The sequence below is a fragment of the Podarcis melisellensis genome (genome assembly GCF_964234715.1).
Source record: "Podarcis melisellensis genome assembly, chromosome: 2".
Lineage (NCBI taxonomy): Eukaryota > Metazoa > Chordata > Lepidosauria > Squamata > Lacertidae > Podarcis > Podarcis melisellensis.
In genome coordinates this window covers 50,103,445-50,128,464 of record NC_138529.1, presented here as the reverse complement: position 1 = coordinate 50,128,464, position 25,020 = coordinate 50,103,445, and the positions used below count along the sequence as shown (strand labels likewise).

Here is a 25,020-nt window from a genome sequence, read left to right as displayed (position 1 = left end):
TGTGAGCCCGGAAAGCTGGTAAAACCTATCCAGCTGGGATTAAAATCCAAGCTAGAGAATGATTCAGGATCTTGTACAGCTTCCATTCCCTTTGGAACAGACTTTTAAAAGCTCCTCTGAGTTCAGCTTCAGATAACTTTGCCATCTTCCCCGCTTTCCAGTGTAAAAATATTTCATAAAAAGAAAGAAACGGAAAGGCATTTAGCAGGCAAAACACACCAGTCAGGACAACCTTTCTGGAAGCGAGCCTTCCTCTGCTTTCCAAAAATAGGTTGCAATGCTTCAGAAACAGAATGAAGCCGAATTGTAATTCCTGTTTTTCCAAGTCTCGGCTGCTGTCAGTTGGGCCTGGTACTATGCTCCCTGCCCCCCACCCCACCCCCCATCCCACTCTGCTGGCATGAAAAATTGCACAGCAAACTTTTTCTTCTTTGCATCCAAGCCAGAGTTAGGCTTGTTTTGCTGATACCACAATTTATGGAACAGCTGGAACCAGAATGCACCTCCTGGAAGAAGCCATGGTGGTTGCTAAATTGCAATTATACCCACATATACAAAAGGCACTCAGGTGCAAAATCAAATCTTTTAAAGGTCTAGTAGACATACGAGCCCAAAAGACTCCCTCCACCTTCAGCAGCAGAAAAATGGTCGAAATTTGTGGTGCTATAATGAAATCATGAAGTAGCAATTTTGGGGTTCCCATTCACTTGCTCTCTCCTAAACCTAAACACCTCACTGTGACCACCTCTTTAAAAGCTTCTGTGTTTTCAGTGCCAGATGTAGCAAAATTTCCTTTGCTGACCTTCTGCTAAATCATCTCCAGTATCAGCAAGGAAGAGGACAAGGGGAATAGGAGGATATAGGTATTGCAAAAAAGGAGTTAGGTACAAGCCTTGGGTGACACTCTAGTGGTTACACACAGATGTTAAAAGCATATGGGGGATAAGATGGTACCTCTGCAGCATCCTAAAGGCCATGAGATGAAAGTCCCACAACACCACCTTCTGAACTGGTCCCTCAAGAAAGAATCAAAGCCACCGTAACACTAAGTCTCCAAGTCTCAAGCAAGAGAGATGGACCAAAATGATATAATGGTCATGAAAGTTGCTGAAAACTCCAGGAAAACCAACAAGGGTTAACTCCCTGTCTCCTATTCCCTGATTCAAGTCACCCACCAGTATGACCAAAGTTGTTTCAACCCCAAGACCACACCAGAGACAAGACTGAAGCAGATGCAAGCAATCAGTATCATCCAAGACTTATAAAGATCTGTAAGGCACAAGCACTGCCCTGGAAAAGAGCTGTTCATCTCCAAAGGGAAAAAGCCAGAATTAGTCTCCTTCTCTCCCCCCCCCCCAGCATACATATTTAAAAAAGCTTGTCAAAGTGATTCCACTGAATGAAATACAGTGGGAAGCCTTTAGCTAAAGGAGTAGCATGGAGGAGCTATTGCTGTTTTTAAAAAATAAAAATGGTATGGACATGAGGAGTGTGTATCTCTCAGAAGTTGAGCCAGTAGCAGGCACTAGGCAAATATGTCCTTCACACACTCACAATTACATTCCAGGCTGAACTTAGAACAGTTGGCTAAATTGGCAGGGGCAGGAGAGGTAAGCAACAGCAAACTGCAATTTGGATTGAGGGGAAAGAAACAGATCCACAACAGAAGTGACATATCGATAAAATATCTGAATCCTCAGCAAAAAGTCCTAATGATACAAAAACCACTGCGTATAACCTACACACAAAATGAAACAAATAAATTGCAGGAGAGGTCCAAAGGCTATCCTTCCAACAGTAAATACCTCGGGTGATTTTAAAACTGCAGCAATCAGCTATTCTAACATATCCTCAGTTCTTTTGCCAGCAATTGGCTATAGCATTTGGCATGCCAGCTCTAGGGCTCCTCTCCGTACTTCTCCAGGCATTTTCAGAGACCACATTAGTGTTCAGATTCCAAAAAGCAGTAGAACAAGGTATTAAAGAAAAGTCCACATGTGTTCCACTATTCCTTTAAGATGATTATGGTGGTGATAATGATGATCATCATCATCATCAACCTCATCCACCCATCTGAGTGGATTGCCCCAGCCACTCTGGGCAGCTTCCAACAAAATATTAAAAACACAATAAAACACCAACCATTAAAAACTTCCCTGAACAACTGTAGGTACTGAACACATAAGTTTATGTTTGAAGTATATTGTTAGTGTCTTGAGGTGTCCTGTTATACAAAGGGGAGAAGGCAGCAAAGAAGAGGCAACATCCCAATGGATAGATCTGTATTGTTCACCTTACAAACCTGGCAGAAAGGGTATGATTCTTTGCTTAGGGTCCTTCTGTCCTCCTTCCATTGGGAATTTGTCCAGCATTTGCATCTTTAAAAAAAAGGGGAGAGAGAAAATTAAAAGAACAGCAAAAGGAACACCTAACAAATGCAAAAAAAATCCCACATTTTTAAAAAAAGAGAGTGAGAGAGAGAAATGAGGGAAAGTACACACAATATAATTTAACATTAACTGTCATTATTTGACAATGACAGCCAAGGAAGAAAGCCAAGCATGAGATTGGGGAGGGAGGAGATTCCACAAGAGGGCAGAATAATGTTGCTGTTTTGGAGTTGATAACAAGCTCCCCCATGATGTTGGTAATGTGGGTTACGTTTCTGTGATTTCACAAAGGGTTCAACAAAAACATTCCTTTGAGTAGCTATAATGACTAGTTAGGTGGCCTCTAGAGAGTAAGACTAGCCCAAGGCTTCCTCATCACAGTAACACTAGAGAGTGGGAGGGATAGTTCTCCTACCCCTGCTTTAAAGATGACCAGAGACCCGTTATTTGTTTAAGCTCTGCACTTGATGGGTGCCAGAAGAGCATCAAAGCAAACCTTCACCTGTCCTCTTCAGCTCCAAGGTGAAGAAAGAAGGCAAATAACTATTTGCCATGCCTGCTGGGTGGCAGCTGTGGGGTTCATGCTGCTCAAGAGGGGGCAGAGGCACAGCAAGGTGGGCATGCCTCTACTTCTGACTGTTTCAGCAATGCTTCAGCTTGTCTCTTGACTTCAAGAGGCAAGTGTTTAATGGGTATGACACAAGGTTTGAGACCCCACCCACTGCGTTGAGGGCATGTCCTCCTGGAGACAACACATTTCTGGCTGGCCACCAAGATTACCCAAAATTTCTCAACCCCTGATCTCACACAACGATAAATTCAAATTTGCAATATTCTTATTTGCACCTTCTGATGCTCATGCCAACGGAATCAAATCCTTCAAAACTTTTCAGAGGAGTTATACATGCCAGGAGATTCAAGTTTTCAACATGAGGGTGGGGTGGGGGGTGGGCATGGCTCAATGGCAAAGCTCATGTTCTGTGTGCAAAAGGTCCCAGGTTCAGTCCCCCAGTATTTCTGCATAGCAGGACTGGGAGAGGCAGAAATGCTGGAGCGTCTGTGTCAGTGGACCACACTTCGCTAGATGGACTGGTGATCAGATTCAATTATTAAGCAAGTTTATTTCCAAACTGTTATGAGATAGCACCACAGTGAATCATCAAGCAAACTTGTAGTACAGTCAATACATCATGTTCTGAGAGGAGTAGAAGCAGAACACTAAACAAACGTAATAAGAATACGGCTTGTCAGGAGTTCACTTTGAACCTTTGGGGGACAGCCAGACACATCCCAAGAACTCTGACCAAGACAAGACTCCTCTCATCTCAGACCCTGTCCTCCAATATTACTTGACATACTTGGCAGGGTCTATGTTTGACAGATGCCAAATTTTCAGGTCTCTGTTCAAAAGCATCATTACTGAAATGTCAACTGCCTATGTATTCATATTGCTCCACAGGATAGGTTTTTAAGCATTTCACAAAAACAACAGAACTTCAATAAAATCATGATGCATCACAGGAAAGGCAAGAATTGGGGGGAACGACACACCTCAAATTAAGAAAGTTTCCAATTTCTGCCAAATCAATGAAACAACTATCACTACTTGCTTTCTAGAGCTCATTAGGGAAGATACTAGGTCAACCTCCCAGGAAGGGAGTCCACAAGAAGTGCATCATCATTGTTCTTTAAGTCCCCGCAATTTTCAGCATAGCACCACTTCGTGAAAAATATGGTGAACATATGTGCGTGAAAAATATGGTGAACAGTAGAACATAGGTATGTTTTGTATGTAATATATGTAATGTAATATTAAGTATATATTGTTTTGTAATGTATTGATATTTATAATAAAATGATTAAAAAAAACAGGTAGCCAAGAAGCTGGATTCCAATGGCCATCAGTCCCAGCCACTATGGGCAATGGTCAGAGATGTTCCAGTTGTGGCCCAGCAATATCTTGGGGGGGGCACCATTTTTACTATCCTTGCACAAGAGCCATCGCTCAGTTGTTTGGGACTATCATACAAATCTGGTCAAGCTCCTTTCCTTCCTCCAGTGCTGGGGCGGTAAACAAATCCTTCAACGGGTTAATCCAAAAACTTTAATTCATTGCAGAACTGTAGCTTTCTTTCATCCACAGTACACTGAAGCAAGCAGTGATTACCTCATTAATATCATTCCCTTCCTGGAAATCACCCAGACTGGTGACTTAACAGATGCTTGCCTCTGTCAATGATAAAATATGAATCACTGGCTGGACACTGAGGGAACTGCTGTCACCAGAAACTGGCAGTGCCACACGTCCACCCTTGCCAGGTCAGGGGGAAAAGCCCCTATTTGCAAAATCTCCCCAAAAACACACAAACCCCCCCCACATATTCATCTAAGGTGTAAACACATTCAACAATTCTACAATTAATACCTTTTGGCAATGGTATCAGGCCAACACAGATCAAAACAAACCAGACTAAAAATGTGTAACAATTTGAAAGCATGAAATGGAGATGCAAACAGAATGGAGACAAGCAATGTCAATGGGTACAATTAATACAGAGCAGAGAAAGGATATGAACCCCAACTCCAAATATTTGCTGACCCTCCCATTCACTGTTACAACAGTATGCACACTTTACAAAAAGCAAATTCCACCAAATCAATTCCCCTTAAAGCCATTCCTACATCTGGTATTCCTCTGCTTCCCCTTCCTAAAGAAAGAAACCCTCTTTCCCAACTCTTTACACTTGGTAAACAACTCAGGCAGGTCAGCTCCTTCTGCCTCTGCCCCTTCAGCCCCCTGTTCTCATTAAAGTTGCCTCGGGATGAATCTAGAAGACTGAGGTTGGGTTTCCAGCAAAGGGAGAAGCTTTGCCTGTTTTAAACTACCATGCTAGTCAAAAGCCTAGGGCTTTTCTGATCGGCTTGCCAATCAGAAGGTCGGCAGTTCCAATCCCCATGACGGGGTGAGCTCCCGTTGTTCGGTCCCAGCTCCTGCCCACCTAGAAGTTTGAAAGCACGTCAGGTGCAAGTAGATAAATAGGTACCACTCCGGCGGGAAGGTAAACGGCGTTTCCGTGCACTGCTCTGGTTCACCAGAAGCGGCTTAGTCATGGTGGCCACATGACCTGGAAGCTGTCTGTGGACAAACGCCAGCTCCCTCGGCCTATAGAGCGAGATGAGCGCTGAAACCCCAGAGTCGTCCGCGACTGGACCTAATGGTCAGGGGTTTACCTTTACTAGTCAAAAGCCAGCTATCCAACAGCACCTCAGAAAATGAGCCAGATTCTCTCACTCATTCGTCCTCCGTGATTCAGGGCAACAGCAAAGTGTAAAGCCCATCTGGTGCTTCAGAAGGAACATGCAGGGAATAAGCCAGCATCTCATAGCCTTAAATTACAGCTGCCATCTTGAGGGCAAAAGTCCAAAAACAGAATCCATACTTATTTTTAGTATGCTTTTCCTCCTGCCCTCAAGATGGCAGTACAACGTGCCATAGAAACTGATGCATCCAACAGGTTACACTGGCCATGCCTGGATTATACTGAAGCACTGCAAAACAGCATGCATGAAATGCTGGATGAGACATTCAATTTTATGTAGAAGACATAAACAAAGACACTGATAGCATAACAAAAGTAGAAGGGCTCTAGTGCATTCTCCACAGGAATATATTTGAAAAAGACATGCAAAGTATTTGTTTGCTTGCTTTTCTGATTAAAGAAGCCACCGCCTAAACATTAAACATGCCATTTTCTAAAGACAATATACTCTCCCTGCTAGCTGTAGTTACTGCACGGGTTTTGATGCTCGTAGCAAGCCCCCGTTGCTCAATTTTCCTGTAGAATTAAAGGATTATGCAACATTATCATCTGCTCACATTAAAATCGTACTGGGCCATTTTATGGAGAAAGGATGTAAATGACTAACACACTTCCTGTATGGGAAGGCCATTAACATTTACAGCAGACATCGGGTAAGTGATGCACTATCACTCATCACCACACTGCTCCTTTGCGTAGGGCAGAAAGGAGAGACATTAACATATCTCTTGAACTGAAGGGGCGACAATGATTTTGGAACTGGAAGTTCATGATTACATAACCACCACCAAGCTTTTCACCATATATGACAATTTTCCTTCTTTCTGAACTGTGTTCCTTGCAACAGAAGATGGATAATAGGCATTGGCTGCTGTGAATGACAGACCATCAACATGTAGCAGCACAGAGCTGGCTTTCTAAATTGGTGGTCCTGACATTTGGTCCTTACAAGGGAACAGGCTAAGGAATGGACTTTGGCCATTTTGATTCATCAGCACTCAGGAATTCCAATGCAGAAGCAATCACATACTTGGTGATGGGTTGCACTGACTCTTTGCCTATGTAGACCATGACCACATGCCCATCACATGAAACAGGTAACTGTTAACAACAAGCAACAGCCATAAAAACAGTGATAAGAGAACTCAGGTTCATATATGCTGAAGAATAAGATCAGGGATCTTAAAAACTGGAGATTTCAATCCCTTTGCTGCAAAACAAAATGCCCCTACATTTCCACAAGAAGCTAAGAAATAATTTTGACTCAAGAGGCGTTTTCCAATTTCTAGTCTACTAACATCTGACCTAGTAACCGAGGGAAAAGCAAAATCCGCTCTTGCCAGCCGTTCATTTAGTTGTTTCTTTTCCCTTAACATAATTTCAAATCCTCCATTCCCGTTTCAGAGCTGCAAGACTGTGTCATCAAGGACAACCAAACAATCTGTGACCAAAAGCCTGGAAACCTCCAGACATCCAGCCTTGTTTCTTTATAACACAAAACACCTGTGGCGGCTATAGACAGCTGAGATACTGTTTTGCTTGGAGTGGATTATTAGCTTTTCTTCAGCCACAAGCTTATGTTTTAAACTGCTGAATGGGAAGAATGCTGCTCTCCCCACCCCCACCCACCTACCCGGTCCTGTGTGATGTGGCAGCCCACTGCCGGGACGCAGGCAGAGTTGACTCCATGTGGTCTGTCTGATTTACTGGCTTGCTCACTCGTTCTTCAAACAGCAGGGGGGAGGTCAGGGACCTTTTAAAGTGCTGATTATTCTTATGTCCTTGGATTACTTAATGCAAATAAGATCATTCACTAAATAGAAGCCCACAAGCTTGTTGTAATGATACCATAAGGTGTAAGGTGATGTACTTGCTATCAAAGTGGCAACGATCACTCCCAAGGTTTTGCAACACGCTGCTCCCTGATTGTGCATTCACATGGCAAAATTTGCCTGAGTTTGAGCACTGAGAGCATGTGTGGACGTAGGAAATTGAAGAAATAATTTTAAAACTAGGGCTTCAGGTGTCAGTTAGCGACAAGCTGCGATAAGCACTGAGGAAGAGTGTGCTGGGATGAGACTGAATTTTATGAAAACCTATTTTCAATGTTCCTCTTCTATCAAAACTTTAGGACAAAGAAAGCTTAGAGCCAGCACTACACAGCTTTAGAAATTTACAGTAGTTCCTTCAGCAGACCAAGTGCAACTGTGGAACCAAGTTCAAAGATAAAAGAAAGTCCTACCCACTGGTCATAACACAACAGGGAATGTGCCAGAGTCATAAATCAGAGTGATCACCATTTGAAAGGGTGCGTGGTCAGGCTTTGTAAGTAGCAGTAAAATGACAGGAAACCCTTTGTACAACAATCTATACCTTTCAGAGAATAAGAAAGCGGAAATGTGGTGTTAAGTATGAGTGTGGGATGCAAGCAAGTTTTCTTCAACCTCTTCCAAAATTTGTTGCTTAGATCCCTCAAAGAAAGAATGATAGGAGTTAGAGATCAACATCAGCTGCAGGGCAAAGTGTTCCCTGTTCCTGCTTTATAAATGCTGGTCACACGCAAACCTGTTTATTGAATTTTCATCCCTGTTTGCTTGCAGGAAGGTTATTTGACATTGAATCAACCAACTGCTAGCCCACACTTTTCTGTGCATTGCCTCATCACTTTCCTAAAAAAAATAAAAATCAAAAAATCCACAAGACTTTTTGCATAAGTCCAATTTATTTCTGGAGGCAAGTGTTGCCCCCAACAGTTCTTTACGCTAGGCGAAGACACAGTATACAAAAGGGAAAGGCACCACAAAACACCAACCCGTAAAAATTATGCAAAATTGATCACCAGCTCTTCCCATTTTGCTGGAAAGACTGTGAAAATAGGGGTAGATGCCACCCCATGTTGTGGGTTTGATCACAAATGCAAACTTTCTGGTTGCTTGTCTTTTAGGAAATACAAAACATGTACACAAGCTAGCCAGCCAGAAATGGTCCATCAGCTGGGAGTTACTGTACATATTTTCTGAAAATAAGATGGATCTGAGTATTACATGATTTATTGGCAGCTTATTAGCATCAGCTCTTTTAACAACTACAAAGTTTTGGAGGAAACGGAAAGGGGTCACAAAGGAATGACAATAGGAAGTTCTGGAGAATTACATGGGTGGATAAGTTAGTGTACAAATCAGAATCACCAGTGAACAAAAGAAGATTGGCAGAGTCTTATCAGATTGGTATGACTATTGCCTGTATTATATACTTTAATCTGGAATTCTTGATTTAAGATCGGGATGATATACAGTCGTACCTCAGCTCCTAAACGCCTTGGAAGTCAAATGTTCCGGATTCCGAACGACTGAAAACCAAAAGTGACTGTTCTAGTTTTTGAACATTCTTTTGGAAGCCAAACATCTGATGGGGCTTTCGCAGCTTCTGATTGGCTGCAGGAGCTTCCTGCAGCCAATCAGAAGTCGCACTTTGGAAGTTGAATGTTTTGAATGGACTTCCGGAACAGATTCTGTTCGACTTCCAAGGTACAACAATATAGGAAAGCCTTTGTAGATCTAAAAGGCAACATAGAGGAAAGGCATAAGAATATACTGGACAGACAATTTTGCAACTAACTACATGCTCCATGTTTTTGAAGTTACATGTCTGTTATATTCTATGTATTTATTTATTTAAGCAAAAAGTACTCAGAATTTTCCAAAACCAGAACCTGAAATCAAATGCTAGCTGCAGTCTTAAAGAATAGAAAATCAATTCACTAGTTCAAATAAAATGTAGGTTTTTTCTCTCCCCAGGTTCATTTTTATACATAAATAATACACATAAAAAGGATTGTTAAAGCCATGCACAAGGATATTGCTAATTGCTTCCGCCACCTAAAAGGCAATTGAAAACCCTATGCACTTACTTGGGAGTATAAGCACTACTTAACCAGTAGGACTTACATTTAAGTAAATATGCATAGGATTGCACTGTTAATGACTAGACTGGTAGGAGCCTATAGGAGAACACGGAGCATCTCATACATCGATGAACAGTAGGTAAGGCAAGTCAAAAATAGAAGCTATAAAGGATGGCAACAGCATGAACACCGTAAGGAATTTCCTATGAAGTCACTGGAAACCTTATACATATAGCTATAAACTGCTCTAACTAGCTTAAGCATAAGAAAAAATGTACAAAGACTGCAGCTGGAAACAGCAAAAAATAAATAGCATAAATGCTGCCCCCAGAAATGCACTGGCAACACATTAAAGCCAACTTCAACTACTATACTGCACTGACCTCAGCTCTGACACCCACCCAATTAAATCTAATGAAAAGAGAAGTAAATCAGCCTGAAGCTGTTACAGTCCACAGTGGGGGTGGATGAGCAGTTGTGGTACAGCTCGGGTGAGGCTGCCTATTCCAACGTGCAGAAAGCAAATGGCTTTGCAATGTCTCCTCTTCAGCACTCTCCTGCTCAAAAAAGGCCTTTCATCTTTTGGCACTGCTTGCCGTTGCCATGGATTCACCAACTGCACGAAGTTGGGGCTCATCTACAACTTTCCCCCGAGCTTTTTAGGCACAGGTCTGTGCTTTAAAGCACCGTGTCCAAGCACTTTTTCTTACTTACTTGCTTTCTGCCCTGGCACTTTCCCCGCAAAAATCCGCTCTTTAGCGCTGAATCGGAACAAAAGGCAATTCTGGTTTTCTGCAAGTTCCCCAACCATGCCACTAGTTGAAACCACACAAAGACAATGAAGCCTGACTGGTGAACAGTGAAGGAGTAGCCACCATTGCAGTCTCAGGAAACTAGTTTGAAAGTATATGTATATAAAATTTATATTGTAAATCCACGCTGCAAAGTTCTAATAGAAATGGAAGAAAATAAGCTGGGAAGAGAGTTTCATCCTAATGAATGAAACCTCTAGTGTGCTGAGAAAACAGTTTCGCTTTCTGTCATCTTTACTATTCTAACAGGTTCTTGGGAATTCATTTGAAACCCAGTTTATAGTCGCTTTGTGCTCTGAATGGGCTTATGATCCTTCTGCAGACTCCTGCCTGTACAATGGGGCATCTTCTCCCTGCACCGTCCCAAATTTATTCTGGGCCCTCCCCAACCCTCCATAGCAGATTGGGGGGGTCATAAGAAGAGGAAGTCCCATTGAGCCAATGGAAGTCCTTGTGCTAATGCAGTGACTTCATTGGTCATATATAGTTTTCACCACTTAGAATTACAATTAAGTGGCGTACAAATCTGTAACATAAAAGGAAAAAGTTACTAAAACTTTTAGAAGTTTTAGAATATTAATTTGTCATTTATTTATCAACAATAGCAAATGTTGGCTTATAAGTATAATTTAAATTTTATCAGTTTTTAAATCAGTGGCTTTGTCACATCAACTGAAATGTAAACTGCAAGAGGAAATTCTGTAGCCCTGTTCAGTACTAGCTTCATACCTGAAAGACTAAAGCTGAAACAGGAAAAAAGTTAGACATGCCCCATCCCCCTCAGCAAATTGAGACTTTTTTCTTTATAGCCAAGAGCAGACATGCAGTTAGCTTCTGTTTTATGGAACTGGAGAGGAGACAGACAGGGGTTTTTTTTTAAACAATTTCTTTAGCAGAATCATCAAAAATGTCTGACTCCTTCAACTATACACCAGTACAGTATATAAAAAACCTGAGATAAAAGAACAGCATTGTACAGACGGCAATTGCCAGAAGTATCCCAGACTTGCCACAAAAGGATATTAGGAACAGTTCAACTGAGGCAGGATGCCATTATTAGCAGACTGAAGTCTTGTAAGAAGGCAGGAATACCTCAAGTTATTTCTCAATGGGGACCCAAACTGCCAGATGCACACAAAGAATCATTGCAACCATTTTTTTGTTGACCAACTAAACTCAAAACATGGATGGGCCAACAAAAAAATGGCAATAACTATTCTTTACAACAAAATGAAAGCTCCCATACCTTTTAGGCAAACATTACATAGCTGATAATGAGCTTTGCCTTTCCCTGTAGCTGGACAATAAGAGACTCAGCTGGGAACCAATTTAATGTAAGTAATAATTATATCTGAAAACACAAAATAACATGCTACTTGTTTCTAATTGGTACCCACCCCAATATAGTACTCTACTTCCTGAACAAAAAAAGCCCCTGAATCCAGGGAGAGAGCACATGGACTGTGTTAGGGTCCAAGCAAATGAAATAAAAAGCCATGTACCTCCAATTATAACTCTTGGTACTCACATCTTATTCTACCTGTTGCAGTTCATAACTCACTCATGTTATCCAACTCTAAGGGCAGGCTCATGAAAAGCAGCTAAAACCGCCAGAAAACACTTCTGCGCAGTTCCTTCTTGTGGAGCTATCTAACATGGTTAGAAGAATTCGTATGTTGGTGCAGTGATCATGGAAGTGACCAGCAAGGTAAGAAGAGCCCTGCTGGATCAGGTCAAAGCCCAGCAGTGACCAGCCAGATGCCTCTGGAAAGCCCACAAGTAGGACATGAAAGCAGATCCAAGGTGGATCTTGTTCCCAGATTGGTCTGCTGACTAGAATAGACCTATGTACCTGAAGCTACCATTCCACAAATACCATTCATTCTACAAATACCCAACTGGCAACTGATGTCATCCAGACAGTATGCATGACAAAGTTTGAAGGGAGTTTAAAGGATATGATGCCATACTAATAATGCCTAAATCAATGATCCCCAAACCTTCCCCCTTCCCACTGGCCACTTGAAGAATGCTAAGGCTAAGGTATTGGTGAATACTTAATGATTTATTTATTTTTTGCAATTGTAATGCACTGTGCTGTGATGTTTTTAAATTGTATTTTTACAGACGTGCCACAGACCACCTGTGAACATGAGTGAACATGGAAAGCCCTTAAAACAACATGTTAAACCAAAAGGAATGTGTATGTAAATATATATTTGTGGCTTTGTCCCAGTATCTCAAGTTGTTACAATTTTTTCTCCAGAAAGAAACATGAATTTCAATTAAAACAAGTGTGAGGATTGGTGGACAAACAAGATCCATGAGGACAGGTCAACACTAAGAGCCTGGATATAGAGCAGGGGTCGGCAAGGTTTACCTCGCCAGGGCTGGTTCACTCCAGCGGAGATCCCTCTGTGGGCCAGAGCGTGTGCGCCCACGATTTCTACATTTGCGCAGACACGATTTCCAGCATCTGCACAGATGCGATTTTCGGAACCGCAGAAGCGAGTCCCCACGCCACGCTGCGCCGGTTAGCGCAGTGCGCAGTGACTCGCCGAGTGAGCGACTCAGTTCCAGGGCGGCTCGTGGGCCGGTTAAACGACCCCCGTGGGCTGCTTGTGGCCCATGGGCCTTAGGTTGCCGACCCCTGATACAGAGATCTGATTTCAGCTGTGCACGACATGTCCCCTTCTATACCTGCAAAAAGTGAAGCTCTTCTATACCTGCAAAAAGTGAAGCTCTTCTAATCAACATGCAGTGTCTGGAACACCTTTCAGCTGCAAATGAGCATGCGAGTTGAACTGTATAGAATGGGTAACAAATGCAAAAACAAATTGGGGCAGTTACCAGGCATTAAAAACATCATACACAGGAAAAATAATCAATATGCCCTTCATAATTAATCAAAGCAGACTACCATGGGTAAATTACTCTCTCTGGAAGAAAAAAATAGTGACAGAACGACAATGAAACAAAGAAGATAAATAGTCTTCCAGTCTCACATGCTTTCCTTTCCGCAATCCTACTATAATCAATGAACCTTTTCTCACAAGGCTGAGCCCTATAGTCACGAATACCTAAACTATAAAATTCTGCACCTCTTCAACTGTGTCCCTGTTCAGTTGAGCAGAACCCAAACGAATGAGATTTCCAGAACTAGTCAACTTCTTAGGCATGTAGACTGTTTTTATCCTGGAAGTTTCTTCCTCAACACTAGTTGCTCCCAATAAATTTTTTTTTGGGGGGGCCGCTTCACACATGCATGTTATATTATGTGATTGTTCAATAACATATGACTCACAGCTGAATTTGTAAACAGACCCCAATATAAAACACTGTGTGACTACTGTGGTATTTGATCTGTGATGTATCTGTGAATGAGCCAAGTTCTCATTGCAGTCCTCAAAGTGATAAAATGTGCATGAGTGAACCAACTTTATATTGTCTCACCACTCCACCTCTGTCAAATTACCATTCCTTCTTCAATTTCTAATTATTACACTGGTTCTTAGAGGCTCAATTACAACAGGGATGGAGGACCTCTGGTCTTCAGATGTTTGACTTCCAACTCCCATCCTCCCCAGCTAGCAATGCCAATTGTCAGAGATTAGGCTAATCTGTTACATCTAGGATTTCCTAATTATCTTATATTACAGTATCTCACTAAATATTCTTTAAATTTCTTCCAGTCTTCTTGTGTTTCCTCCTCTTTCTGGTCGTGAATTCTTCCAGTCAGGTCAGCCAGCTCTGAAAAGTCAATCATCTTCATCTGCCATTCTTCTATTGTCGGTATTTCTTGCAATTTCCATTTTTTGGCTAATAAAAGTCTTGCTGCTGTAGTGGCATACAAAAACAGTCTAACGTCCTTCTTGGGCAATTCCGGTCCTGTTATTCCAAGTAGAAAGGCTTCTGGTTTCTTAATAAATGTATTTTTCAACATTTTTAAAAATTCATTATAATTTTTTCCCCAGAAGTCTTTCACCACATATGAAAAAAGTGCCTTCTTTCTCTTTACATTTCCAACATAAGTTATGATTAGTGTGGTAGATTTTTGCTAGTTTCACTGGGGTTAGGTACCATCTATACACCATTTTCATAATATTTCCTTTTAATACAGTACATGCTGTGAACTTAACCCCTTTCTTCCATAATCTCTCCCAATCTTCCATCATTATATTGTGACCCACATCTCTTGCCCAATCAACCATAACAGATTTAATTTGTTCATCCTTTGTATGCCATTCCAACAATAAATAATACATTTTAGAGAGATTTTTAACATTTGTATCTATCAATTCCGTTTCCAATTTGGATTTTTCAGTTGCAAAACTATTTTTCTTATCAAGTTTATACAATTCATTAATCTGATGATATTGTAGCCATTCCCCCCAGTTTATCTGTAATTTGATCAAATGGTCTCAGTTTTAATCTATCCTCATTTTCCAACAGTAAATTCCCCCATTCTTGGACTGATCAAAACCATCAGGAAGAATCTTGGGTGCCGCTTATTTTCAATATTTTGCTCAATGGGTATTTGAGCTTTGATAGTTAAATTAGTCTTCCAGGAAGAGACAGAAAACATAATCTCTAGAGCAAATTGTTACTTCCCACTCCCCCCCCCCAGCAAAAGATAATAAGTAACACCTTTTTCATCAGTCTAGCACCCACCTGGGTGGGTGGTTAGAACTGTCACAATCTGAACTTTGTTTTGCCGAAAAGGTGGGTTAAGAAAAAAGGAAAGGAAAAAGTGCCTAGCTAAGCAGGCCAACAGTTCAGCCATTCTCTCAGCTTAAACCCCAAAACTCAGCTCTGTCACACATCTTTGGTTCCTCATGGAGGCTCTCTGCCAAAATGCTTAACTAGCCAAGCAGGCAGATGCTGGATTGAAGACTACTCCATGCAGCAGCAAATCTTTTGAACATGCAAGGGTCATGGGAAACAAATCACGGTATGAATCCAAAAATTGTAGGAAAGCTAAAATAAAAGGGATAGTTGAAAAACAGTAAGCTGTCTGTTCTTCCTAACTGATAATGGCCATGGATTCAGCTAACACACTTAATCATGTATTTTTTAAATTTATATCCCGTTCTACCATTTACATGCTCAAGGTGTCCAACAAAATTACACTTATACCACGAAAAGTTATTCTATCATATGAAAAACAAAAACGGATCACATCTTGACATGCGATGTTAACCCAACGTAAAAACTGATCATGGATGTTTGGCTAAGGCCAAAAGTACCATAGCTTTGCCCCTCACGTCCTAGCCCCCATCTTGCAAGCTTTATTTTATCGTCAGGAAACTTAACAACTTTTGAATACAACAGCAAGAAGAATAAGATAAACGTGCTGAAGTTTAGGAACAAACAGGGCAGTCAGTGTCTATATTGTAGTCAGTAGCATCCTTTACATTCATCAGTGCTACCCTCTCATTTCATGGAGCCTAGTGTCCTAAGCAACCTCCACATTTTACCCAGGAATTGGGGTCAGAAGTGGAATTAGATGCTGAACCTGGGCCCTTTAAACCAGTGCTGCCACTGCTTCACTTCAACTAACTCCTGAAGGAGCAGAAGGCACCTGGCAACCCAGTGTTTACTCTGGGACAAAAGAGGACCATTTCTCCCTTTGGCAACTATCTCTCACCATTCCTCTTTAATTATCTTCATTCTACAGTAGTTTAAATAAAGTGGAATGGCAACTACAGGATCAGCAACGTATTTGAAAATGATCCAGAGCAGATACCTATGAAAACATTTCAAAGTGTGTAATAAGCCACAGGAATTCAAACTGAGCCTGTGGAGAGGAACAAAGCTCTGTGTTTTCTCTAATTTCTTTCCCCTTGATCTATGGCCTCAGTAAAAGACAGTTATTACCTTTGGCATCACCAGGTAGCACAAAAAGTATCATGCTCTGTTACTAACGGTAGAATACAAACACTATTAGTTGTCAAATAAGCATCCCATATATCACAGTATTACAGCCACTGCCACTAACTGCTAGTGATGAAAAGGATTTCCAAGTTACAGACTTTTAAAAACGCTGTGCGCATATAAATCTTCTAATTCAAGCCTAGTAAATTAGCAGCATTTAACTTGTACATATTTCAAGCAATTCCAATATGCAGATTATTAATATGCTCTCATGCATCTTCCTAAGAACCACAGCATTCTTGTGCCTGAGAATTAAATTTGTACACTTAAGCAATACTGTAAAAGACTTGATGCAGTTCTAGAAATGGGAAGGGCAGATTGCTGGAACCAATTTGATGGAAACTCATCATGTTTTCCTTTCCCCAACATGTTTATTTAGCTGCCCCCATACTACCAAGTCACTGGAACGCATGAATCAGAAGCATCATGTACAATACGGTGTCCCCATATTTCTTAAAAGATTCTCAGTCAATGCAAGGCTGTATCTCAGAGGCCAAACTTGAATAAACCAAAGAAAAGCAGGCAAGCCCGCAAGGAAGAGATATGATTAAGCATGTGCACGAACCAGATTCTGCAACCTAAGGCTCATCAGTGGTAAGCTCATGAGAAGGATGCAAAAGGAAGGCTACTGGAATAATACACAACTCCCCAGATAAGACAAAATGGGATCTAGTTTCCAGTTTTAAATGGACTGGGTTTCCCTGGAATCAAGGTGAAGACCGAATATTAAAAGTGCTGTTTTAGATTTAGCACAGGCTTAGAAAGCACTGTGCATTACAGTATTGCATGCTACTTGGAAAATGGTGATACAACTATGCATGTGTGTGTTTGTTCATCACATCAAACTTGAAGTACAATTTCAGGTTTGCTGTTCTGCCACAGGATAGAGTGAGAGTGAGAGTGAGTGTGAGTGTGTGTGTGTGTGTGAGAGAGAGAGAGAGAGAGGGGGGGTGTTTCCCCTCTGCATCCCCTTCATGAGCTTAGTGGAGATCAATCTACAACATTATAGGAGCTTGTTAGCAAAAGGTATTCTCTGTTACAGTCTATTTCTTTTAGATTATCCGCTTTGTAAAGGAACTGTATTCAGAAAAAAACCACCTTTCTGTGTAAGGTCTCACAACATCCCCTGGCTCTCAGGCCATAGCAGCTACTCACACTTCACAGAGAAAAGACAGGAGCTTTGTTTTGTTACCCTAGCATTCAGTCAACCACAGGTTCTTTTCACTTGCAAACGTCAGAGTGTACACATGCATGCATGTGCACGAACAAACCCCTTCACAGGGAAGTCTTAGTTTGATTTTACACCTCCAATGGTCTGCCATGCTAAGAAAAAATACAGGGAGAATATTGCTCATCTCAAATATTTTGTAATATTTGTGTAAATATAATAGTATTATCTTCCACTGTGCACATTTCACACATTTCTAGTGATCTTCACGCATTCAGAGTAATTCCCTTAGGTGCACCAAACAGACAACTTTAAACTTTTACCCAAAAAAAGGCCCATTAATTGGTTAAAGATTCCCGTTTGGATATGGTATAACGGATTTCACTAACAGTAAGTCCTTGGCTAACAAAAGCTGTATGTCTTTTTCCTTCTTTCAAGTTCTTGGCACAGCGCTGTACCCACACGACACACCACACAAAACTTCAGTTCTGGCATCAGTGCACAGAATAAATGGGTTGCTAGGATCAGCAAAAAATGAGCACTGCAGAGTGCATAAGGCAATTAATAATTTCCCTGAAAGCCTCACATTTTTCACTCCATATAGATCCAGTCATCAGACATGTCATGGGAGCTACAGAGAGATATTTATACTCCTTTTATTTAGACACTGAATCATAGAATTGTAGAGTTGGAAGGGACCCTGCGGGTCATCTAGTCTAACCCCCTGCAATGTAGTAATCTCAACTACCGTACATTGTACATGACAGATGGCCATCCAACCTCTGCTTAAAAACCTCCAAAAAAGAGGGTTGTTTTTTTTATGAAGCCACACTGATTCTTTAGAGTCCTCCCATACTCTTTCCTGTTGGAACAGTCTGCATTTCGCCTTCAATATGTCACCTTTAAAAAACCTCCCATCTACCTTGGATTCCCTTCTCTTTGAATATTTCTGACCATGTGATCTCACCCAGCACCTCCTTAAGCTTTTTGAAATCAGCCTTCTTAAAGTCCAGAGTGCGTGTCCAACTACACTCAGATTCCCCTTGCCTCTGAATCATTAAACCAAGAAGGACATGATCACTTCCTTCCAAGGTTCCCATGCTTAGTATACCCACTGGGATCATTAAAAAAAGTTTTTTATTGCACATTCCCTTGAAACAACTGTAATAAGTATCTCTGTGCTATTTACTCTCACAGAACAGGTGAGCTAAGAAAATGAAATGCAGCAGCTACTTCTATTGTCCTTCCATCACTGTGCACACAAAGGAATTGAGCTTGCTACAAAAATAGGTGCTGTAGAATAACTCCTATGCGATTTTATTACTTAGATTTAAAGGTACTTGTTTCAACAGGTCACAATTCACACATGTGCACAGGGCCAAAAACAAATCAAACTTTTCATCTGACAGCTGATAAAGATAAGGAATAAAAGAAGAAGAAATTAATTCCCATTAATGTTAATGTTTAATGTAACTCACTGTGTTTTGGAACTGAACAAATTTGACAAATATAAAAGACCATTATATCAAACAAAACAATAAACATGGCTTGTGCTACATTTTTAAAAAGGGTGTGAATAACTTGGCACCTTTTAAAAACTTAAGCAAATCTTTTTAGCTTGCCATTGCTATTTCTGTAATTTGTGTTTAAGATTATTGACCATTTTCTTCTTTGACACGTTATTCTGAAAATATTTGCTTAAGAGAATGCAAAGTTACATATAACAAAAAGTAGTTTCAGTTGTGTGTACTGTTTTGTTTATGTGCTCTGTTATGTTTGATAAGTAGTTTATCTTCCTTGCATTTTGTTTTTGTTTCAGTACCTCTAGCCTGTTTTGTTTACTCTGCTTAGTTTTTGAGAAGGATTGATCTGATTAGTCAATAAAGTCAGCAAAGAATCTCAGATTTATTTTTAAAACCATAGTCCCTTTTGCAAGTGGCATTTAGAATACAACCAGGTAGCCACCCTCAAGCACAAATTGTAGCATAACAGCTTATGGTTCAGCCACAGGTTTTGAACCAGACTGTGGTGAGAAGAGACAGACTCTTTGGAAATTAAGTCAAATAAACCAAGCTACACCTCCAGACCTAGCCAATCCCTGCCCATGGTTAATGGACCTCCAGTAGGTAAGGGGTGATGTGATATTGGTGTCTCTTATCGTGGTCTGAGACAGCAACTATAGAACATGAGACAGGTTTTTGCTGCCAGACGCCACTAGCAGTAGACTAGTTGGACTTCTTTCCGGTAGCTTTTAATTAAGTGGCAGTGGGGTTTTAGAACATTAGCTCACACTTCAGGCTTCTTCAACTTAGAACCAGGGAGGGACAATTAAATATTACTATAGCAGTGTAGATCTGAAGGGCTTCTATATGCAAATATATCATACATCACTCCCCCAGAGAGTGAAGGAGGAGAGGGAATACTATCTCACTCTTGGAAGCCAAAAGCGTTTTTAAAAAGTTGCCCTATCTTCAGGTTCACAGCACGTGTTTCAAAATAAGTATTTTTCCCAGTGTGCACCCACCTTAGATGATGGTGAGCTTCCACCGCATCACTCTCAGAATTGGGAAACAAACAAACAGACAGACACCGCCTTCTCTTGGATATGTTCACAAAAGACTACTTCGTCAATGAAGTCACACAGAGAGAGAGACATTATGCTGCATTTTCTTTTAAAGGACAATTGGGAACCAAAACTACATATTCAGAATTTTCATGAATATGGGCTTCCTGGCACTTGGAAATTGCACCTTTTGACTTCTGTACACATAAAAAAAAAATCTACATACAAAAACAAGGGAGGATCCTTCTAACCTAGACTTCTCCCTGACATGTTAGCATTAAAAAGATGCAGAGACTTGCTTTTGTGTGGGTTTGTCCAAATAGGCAGTCCACACAAGCATTTGGAAGATGCTGCTGCAGATGTTAGGGCTCTGGAGTCCTGCCCACATGTTAAGTATTTTGCTACTGATTTATCTCCAACCAAGGCAATAAACTTGTTCATTTTGAGCCTACCTCTCCAAATGGTTTGGGTTCAAGGTTTGGGAACCCCTAGGGTTCAACTGTCTTTTGCACAAATAATACACACCCATGCCCACTGAACTGCTCTCCCTCTTCCAAACGCTTGCCCTACAAATGCTGGTGCAATTATACAACGACGTGTTCCCGTTTTTTGAATGTACTTTCACACGTAAAAGGTTTTGAAACTTATGTTGTTATGAATGCAAAAAAGGTACCAGTGACTAAGGCTACGGGCTGTAGACATTCAGTGAGCCTACTCTGAGTAAGACTTGGTTGGCAACAACTCTATATTCCCCCCCCCACACACACAAACCATCATGTCCACCACCAGTGCTTTTTTCTGGGAAAATAGGTGCCAGTGCTCACCATTAAATTGATACAGAAGTGTGGCACTTGCTTTAACAACAACAACAAAGAGGTGCCAGTACTGTATACCCTTGAGTACCCCCTGGGGGAAAAAGCACTGCCCACCACACATTTTACGCAAACACACACAATCCATGCCCAGTAATGTGTTGAAAGCTGGATCTCTGCTTCTTTTCAATCTTCAGTTTAGGTAGTAGTAAATTGAGTAGTAGTAATGGAGCTGTTATGATCTTGGATTTAAAAAGAAGTTCCCCAAAGCTATGTACTTTTGATGTGTTTCTCTTATGTGCAAATTGCTTAGTGCTGCTTTAGCAGCCTGGCGCAGTTTTTTTATGGAGGTATTTCTCAAGTAAATTTCCAAAAGTAAGAATCAGATGGGATTCCATTCGCAGCAGATAGTTAGTGTGTCTGTCTGTTTAAGCCAATTCCAAACCTGGCTGGCCTACTTTGGCACCAGAGCATTTGGTAGAATGAGCTCTCTGCTAGCTGCCAATGCAGGAAAGCTATTAATGGATCAAAACCAAGGAGCCAGCTTTCAACTAGAGTGTAATACATCATTATTATTGTCAGGGTTTCTGGGAGAGAGGAGGAGATGACAGAGGAGACGGAGAGCGAGTGGGAGGAGGGGCAGAAGGATGAGGAAGAAGATGATGGAATTCTGAGGGAATCCACGAGTCTGAGCAGCGAGTCAGAGGATTCTCAAAAGGGGGTTACCTTAATCAAGCAAAGGGGAGGAGAAGGGAGAAGCGGAGAGGAGCCCAGTGGAAGACAGAGGAAGCAAGAGACGTCTCAGCCGGAACGGAGTAAAGGGGGTGGAGTCGTCAGTCTCTCGGAGGGAGCAGGATTAGGAGAGAACAGAGAGAGGGGGTTGGAGCAGGGTGTTCAGCCGGAAAGGGTGGAGAGCAGAGCAGGGGGTGGTGTAGCGGTCGAAAGAAAGGTCAGCAGCAACGTACGCGCGCCAAGTTCAAACGTAGAGGCGCGCGGAAGTGGAGAGAGCTCAGGGGAGGAGCCCGGCCCTAAAGCCAGAAAGAGGGGGGAAGAGGCGGCAGAGGATTCAGCCTCAGGCGAGTCACGGAGAGAGGGAACCCAGGGGGGCAGGAAGACCCTGCGGAAAAGAAAGGAGAGGAAGAGGTGGTCTAGAGCCAGGCTATTAAGTTGGTGCGGAAGAGGGGAGGAGTCAGAGGGGACTTCAGCGGTCTAACGTGGCAGACGTACGGCCACAATGCTGAACTGTATGAGAAGCAGAAATCTTCAATAAACTTTTCCTGTAAATAAGCTGCAACGGAGTGAGGTCTCTTGTGAGCTGGGACCAGTCCTGAGTGGCCGTGACAGTAAGTCCCCTCTCAGAAAGCAAAATTTTTTTTTTGCGAAGCTCACGAACGGGAGCAGCCATGAGCGCTGAGGAGCAGCTGGTTGCATTGCGGAATCAGGTTACCGCTCTCACATCGGCAGTCATTGCTTCGCAGAAGAAGAATGACGACTTGGAGAAGACGTGCCAGGATTTGCAGGCAAGGTGGGAGCGCGCGGACAAGGCGGGGGCCCCAGGATCCAGAGCGGAGGGCATTGCGCTTGGACGGAGGGGGGGTGCCCTAGTTCCGCATTTTAATGGCAACTTGCAAGACTATCCCAATTTCAGAGCGGACGTTGTATATGCACTGCACTTACTCCGTCACGATTTTAAAGATGAGGAGGAGAGAGTGGGGTTCATTGTTTCGCACCTGCATGGGGAGGCCAGGGCTTGGCTACGCAATTTGTGGCGCGAAGATGGACCGGCCCGTCGCGATTCAACTGCGTTCATCAAAGCGATGGATTCTTGTTTTCAATCCTCTGTGGATGTGGACATTGCGCGCCGTCAAATGCACGGGCTGAGGCAGGGGAAAGCGACTGTGCGCCAATACCACTCTAAATTTTTTGCATTGCTCACCGCCTTAGATTGGCCAAAGGACAGTAAACCGGTCAGAGATCTTTTTTGGGAGGGATTGAGCCCCCCCATCAAGGATGAGATCGCTAGGGGGGACAGACCCCAGACCCTAGAAGACGTGGTGCAGCGGGCTTTAGCTCTTGGAATTCGACATGAGGGGCGTCCGTGGCACGAGGAGGACGGGCCCCAAGCGCGTGCGCAAGCAAGGACTCTCCCTTTTGTGCACAGGGACTTCAGCCGTGCGCACCCCTCGCCAATGGGGAAGGACAGAGAGGAGCCAATGGAGATTGGTGGTGCTAGGGCTCAGAAGCCATCCCAGAGCCCTGTCCCTGGTGCAGCCAAAGCGAAGCCTCCTAGAGGAACCAGGAAGTGTTACATCTGTGACAGTGCGCACCATATGGCGAAAGAGTGCCCCCAGAGGCTCCAGAAGCACACTGCAGCGCTGGCAACTGTAACAGCAGAGGTGCAACCAGGGGAGCAGCTTCAGGGAAACGACAGTGCCTGGCTGGAAGCAGAGCTACTGGGGCTCAGCCAGGCGGATCTGTAGACAAGCCCCCAGCATCACTGCAGAGCGTGGACCCTTTGCCTCCCAAACCGGCAGTTCTGCTCACAGCAACACTCCAGTTGCCTGATGGGAGACTCCTCGAGGTTCCAATAACGATCGATTCGGGAAGCAACGCCGACTTCATGGGACTGCAGTTCGTTAAGCAGCACAACATGGCGCTCCTGCCTGCAACGACGCCTCTGAACGTGGTCACGGTGGACGGCAGGAAGTTGCTGGGGGGGCAAGTGGTGCAGCAAACCCCTCCCATGATGATGCAGATTGGCAACCATCGAGAGCTTATTAGTTTCAATGTCACCCACTTATCGGACACACCCATCGTGTTAGGCATGAGTTGGCTGGAGAGGCACAGTCCCGCGGTTGCGTGGTACCAGAGGCAGATCAACTTTTGTTCATCGTATTGTGCTCAGCATTGCTTTCAGACCGATCAGGGAGGAGAAGCTGAGCAGCCATTGCATCTGGGTATGGTGCAAACAGTGCCTCACAAGTACCAGGAATTCTTGGAGGTTTTCTGTGAGAAGGAAGCTGACAAGTTGCCGCCTCATAGACCTTACGACTGCGCGATTGATTTAGTGCCAGGGGCGCAATTGCCTGCTGCCAAGCTGTACTCCATGTCGGAGGACGAAATGCAAGAGCTTCGGGAGTTCATAGACCATAACCTCAAGCGAGGTTTCATCCAGGAATCTAAAGCAGCGGGAGGCAGCCCTGTTTTCTTTGTGAAGAAGAAGGACACGCCCCAAAAAAGGCTTATAGTGGATTACAGGTTCATCAACAGCTTGACTAAGCCCAAAGCTTTCCCCATGCCCAAGATTGACGACCTTTTAGCGACCGTCAGGAGGGGCAAGATTTTCACCAAGCTGGACCTACGTGGAGCTTACAATCTCATCCGCATCCGGAAAGGAGATGAGTGGAAGACCGCCATGTTCACCCCTCTGGGCACATACGAATACAGAGTCATGCCTTTCGGCCTCCAAAATGGCAGCCACGTTTTTCAAGCATTTATGCACCACGTGCTAGCAGGTCTCCTCTACAAAAAGTGTGTCTGCTTTCTCGACGATATCCTGATTTTCTCGGAATCGCCGGAGGATCACGATAAGGACGTGAGGGAGGTCCTGCAGAGGCTGAAGGAACACAGGCTGTACGCCAAGTTGGAAAAGTGCCAGTTTGATGTCAGAGAGGTTGATTTCCTTGGCTACAAGTTGTCCGACGAGGGACTGGCCATGGACAGGGCTAAGGTTCAAGCGCTGTTGGACTGGAAAAGCCCTCGAAATCGGAAAGAGGTCCAGAGGTTCATCGGCTTTGCCAATTTTTACCGCAAGTTTATTAAAGGTTTTGCGAACGCGACGGCGGCGATCACTGACACCCTCAGTTCCAAGAAGAAGAAGTTCGTCTGGACCGAACAAGCGGAGCGGTCCTTCCGGACGCTTAAAGGTCTTTTCGCCTCCGAAGAGCAGCTGCTCCACGTGAATCCCGGCAGACCCATGCGGGTAGAGACCGATGCGTCAGATAGAGCGGTTGGGGCCGTTCTTTTGCAAGAGGATTCACAAGGCAACTGGCGACCGGGTGCGTTCTACTCCCGGAAGCTCAGCAAGGCGGAGCGCAATTATACCATATGGGACAGG

General features: G+C 43.0%; 1 protein-coding gene across 3 annotated transcripts in view; it reads right to left on the bottom strand.

Moving 5' to 3' along the window:
- SH3PXD2B (SH3 and PX domains 2B) overlaps positions 1-25,020 on the bottom strand; it is a 103,134-nt gene that overhangs the window by 51,848 nt on the left and 26,266 nt on the right. For all 3 annotated transcript variants that reach the window (XM_081900036.1, XM_081900034.1, XM_081900035.1), the window contains exon 3: positions 2,303-2,378. In XM_081900036.1, the coding sequence (XP_081756162.1) occupies positions 2,303-2,378 (76 nt within the window). The remainder of the gene's footprint in view (positions 1-2,302; positions 2,379-25,020) is intronic.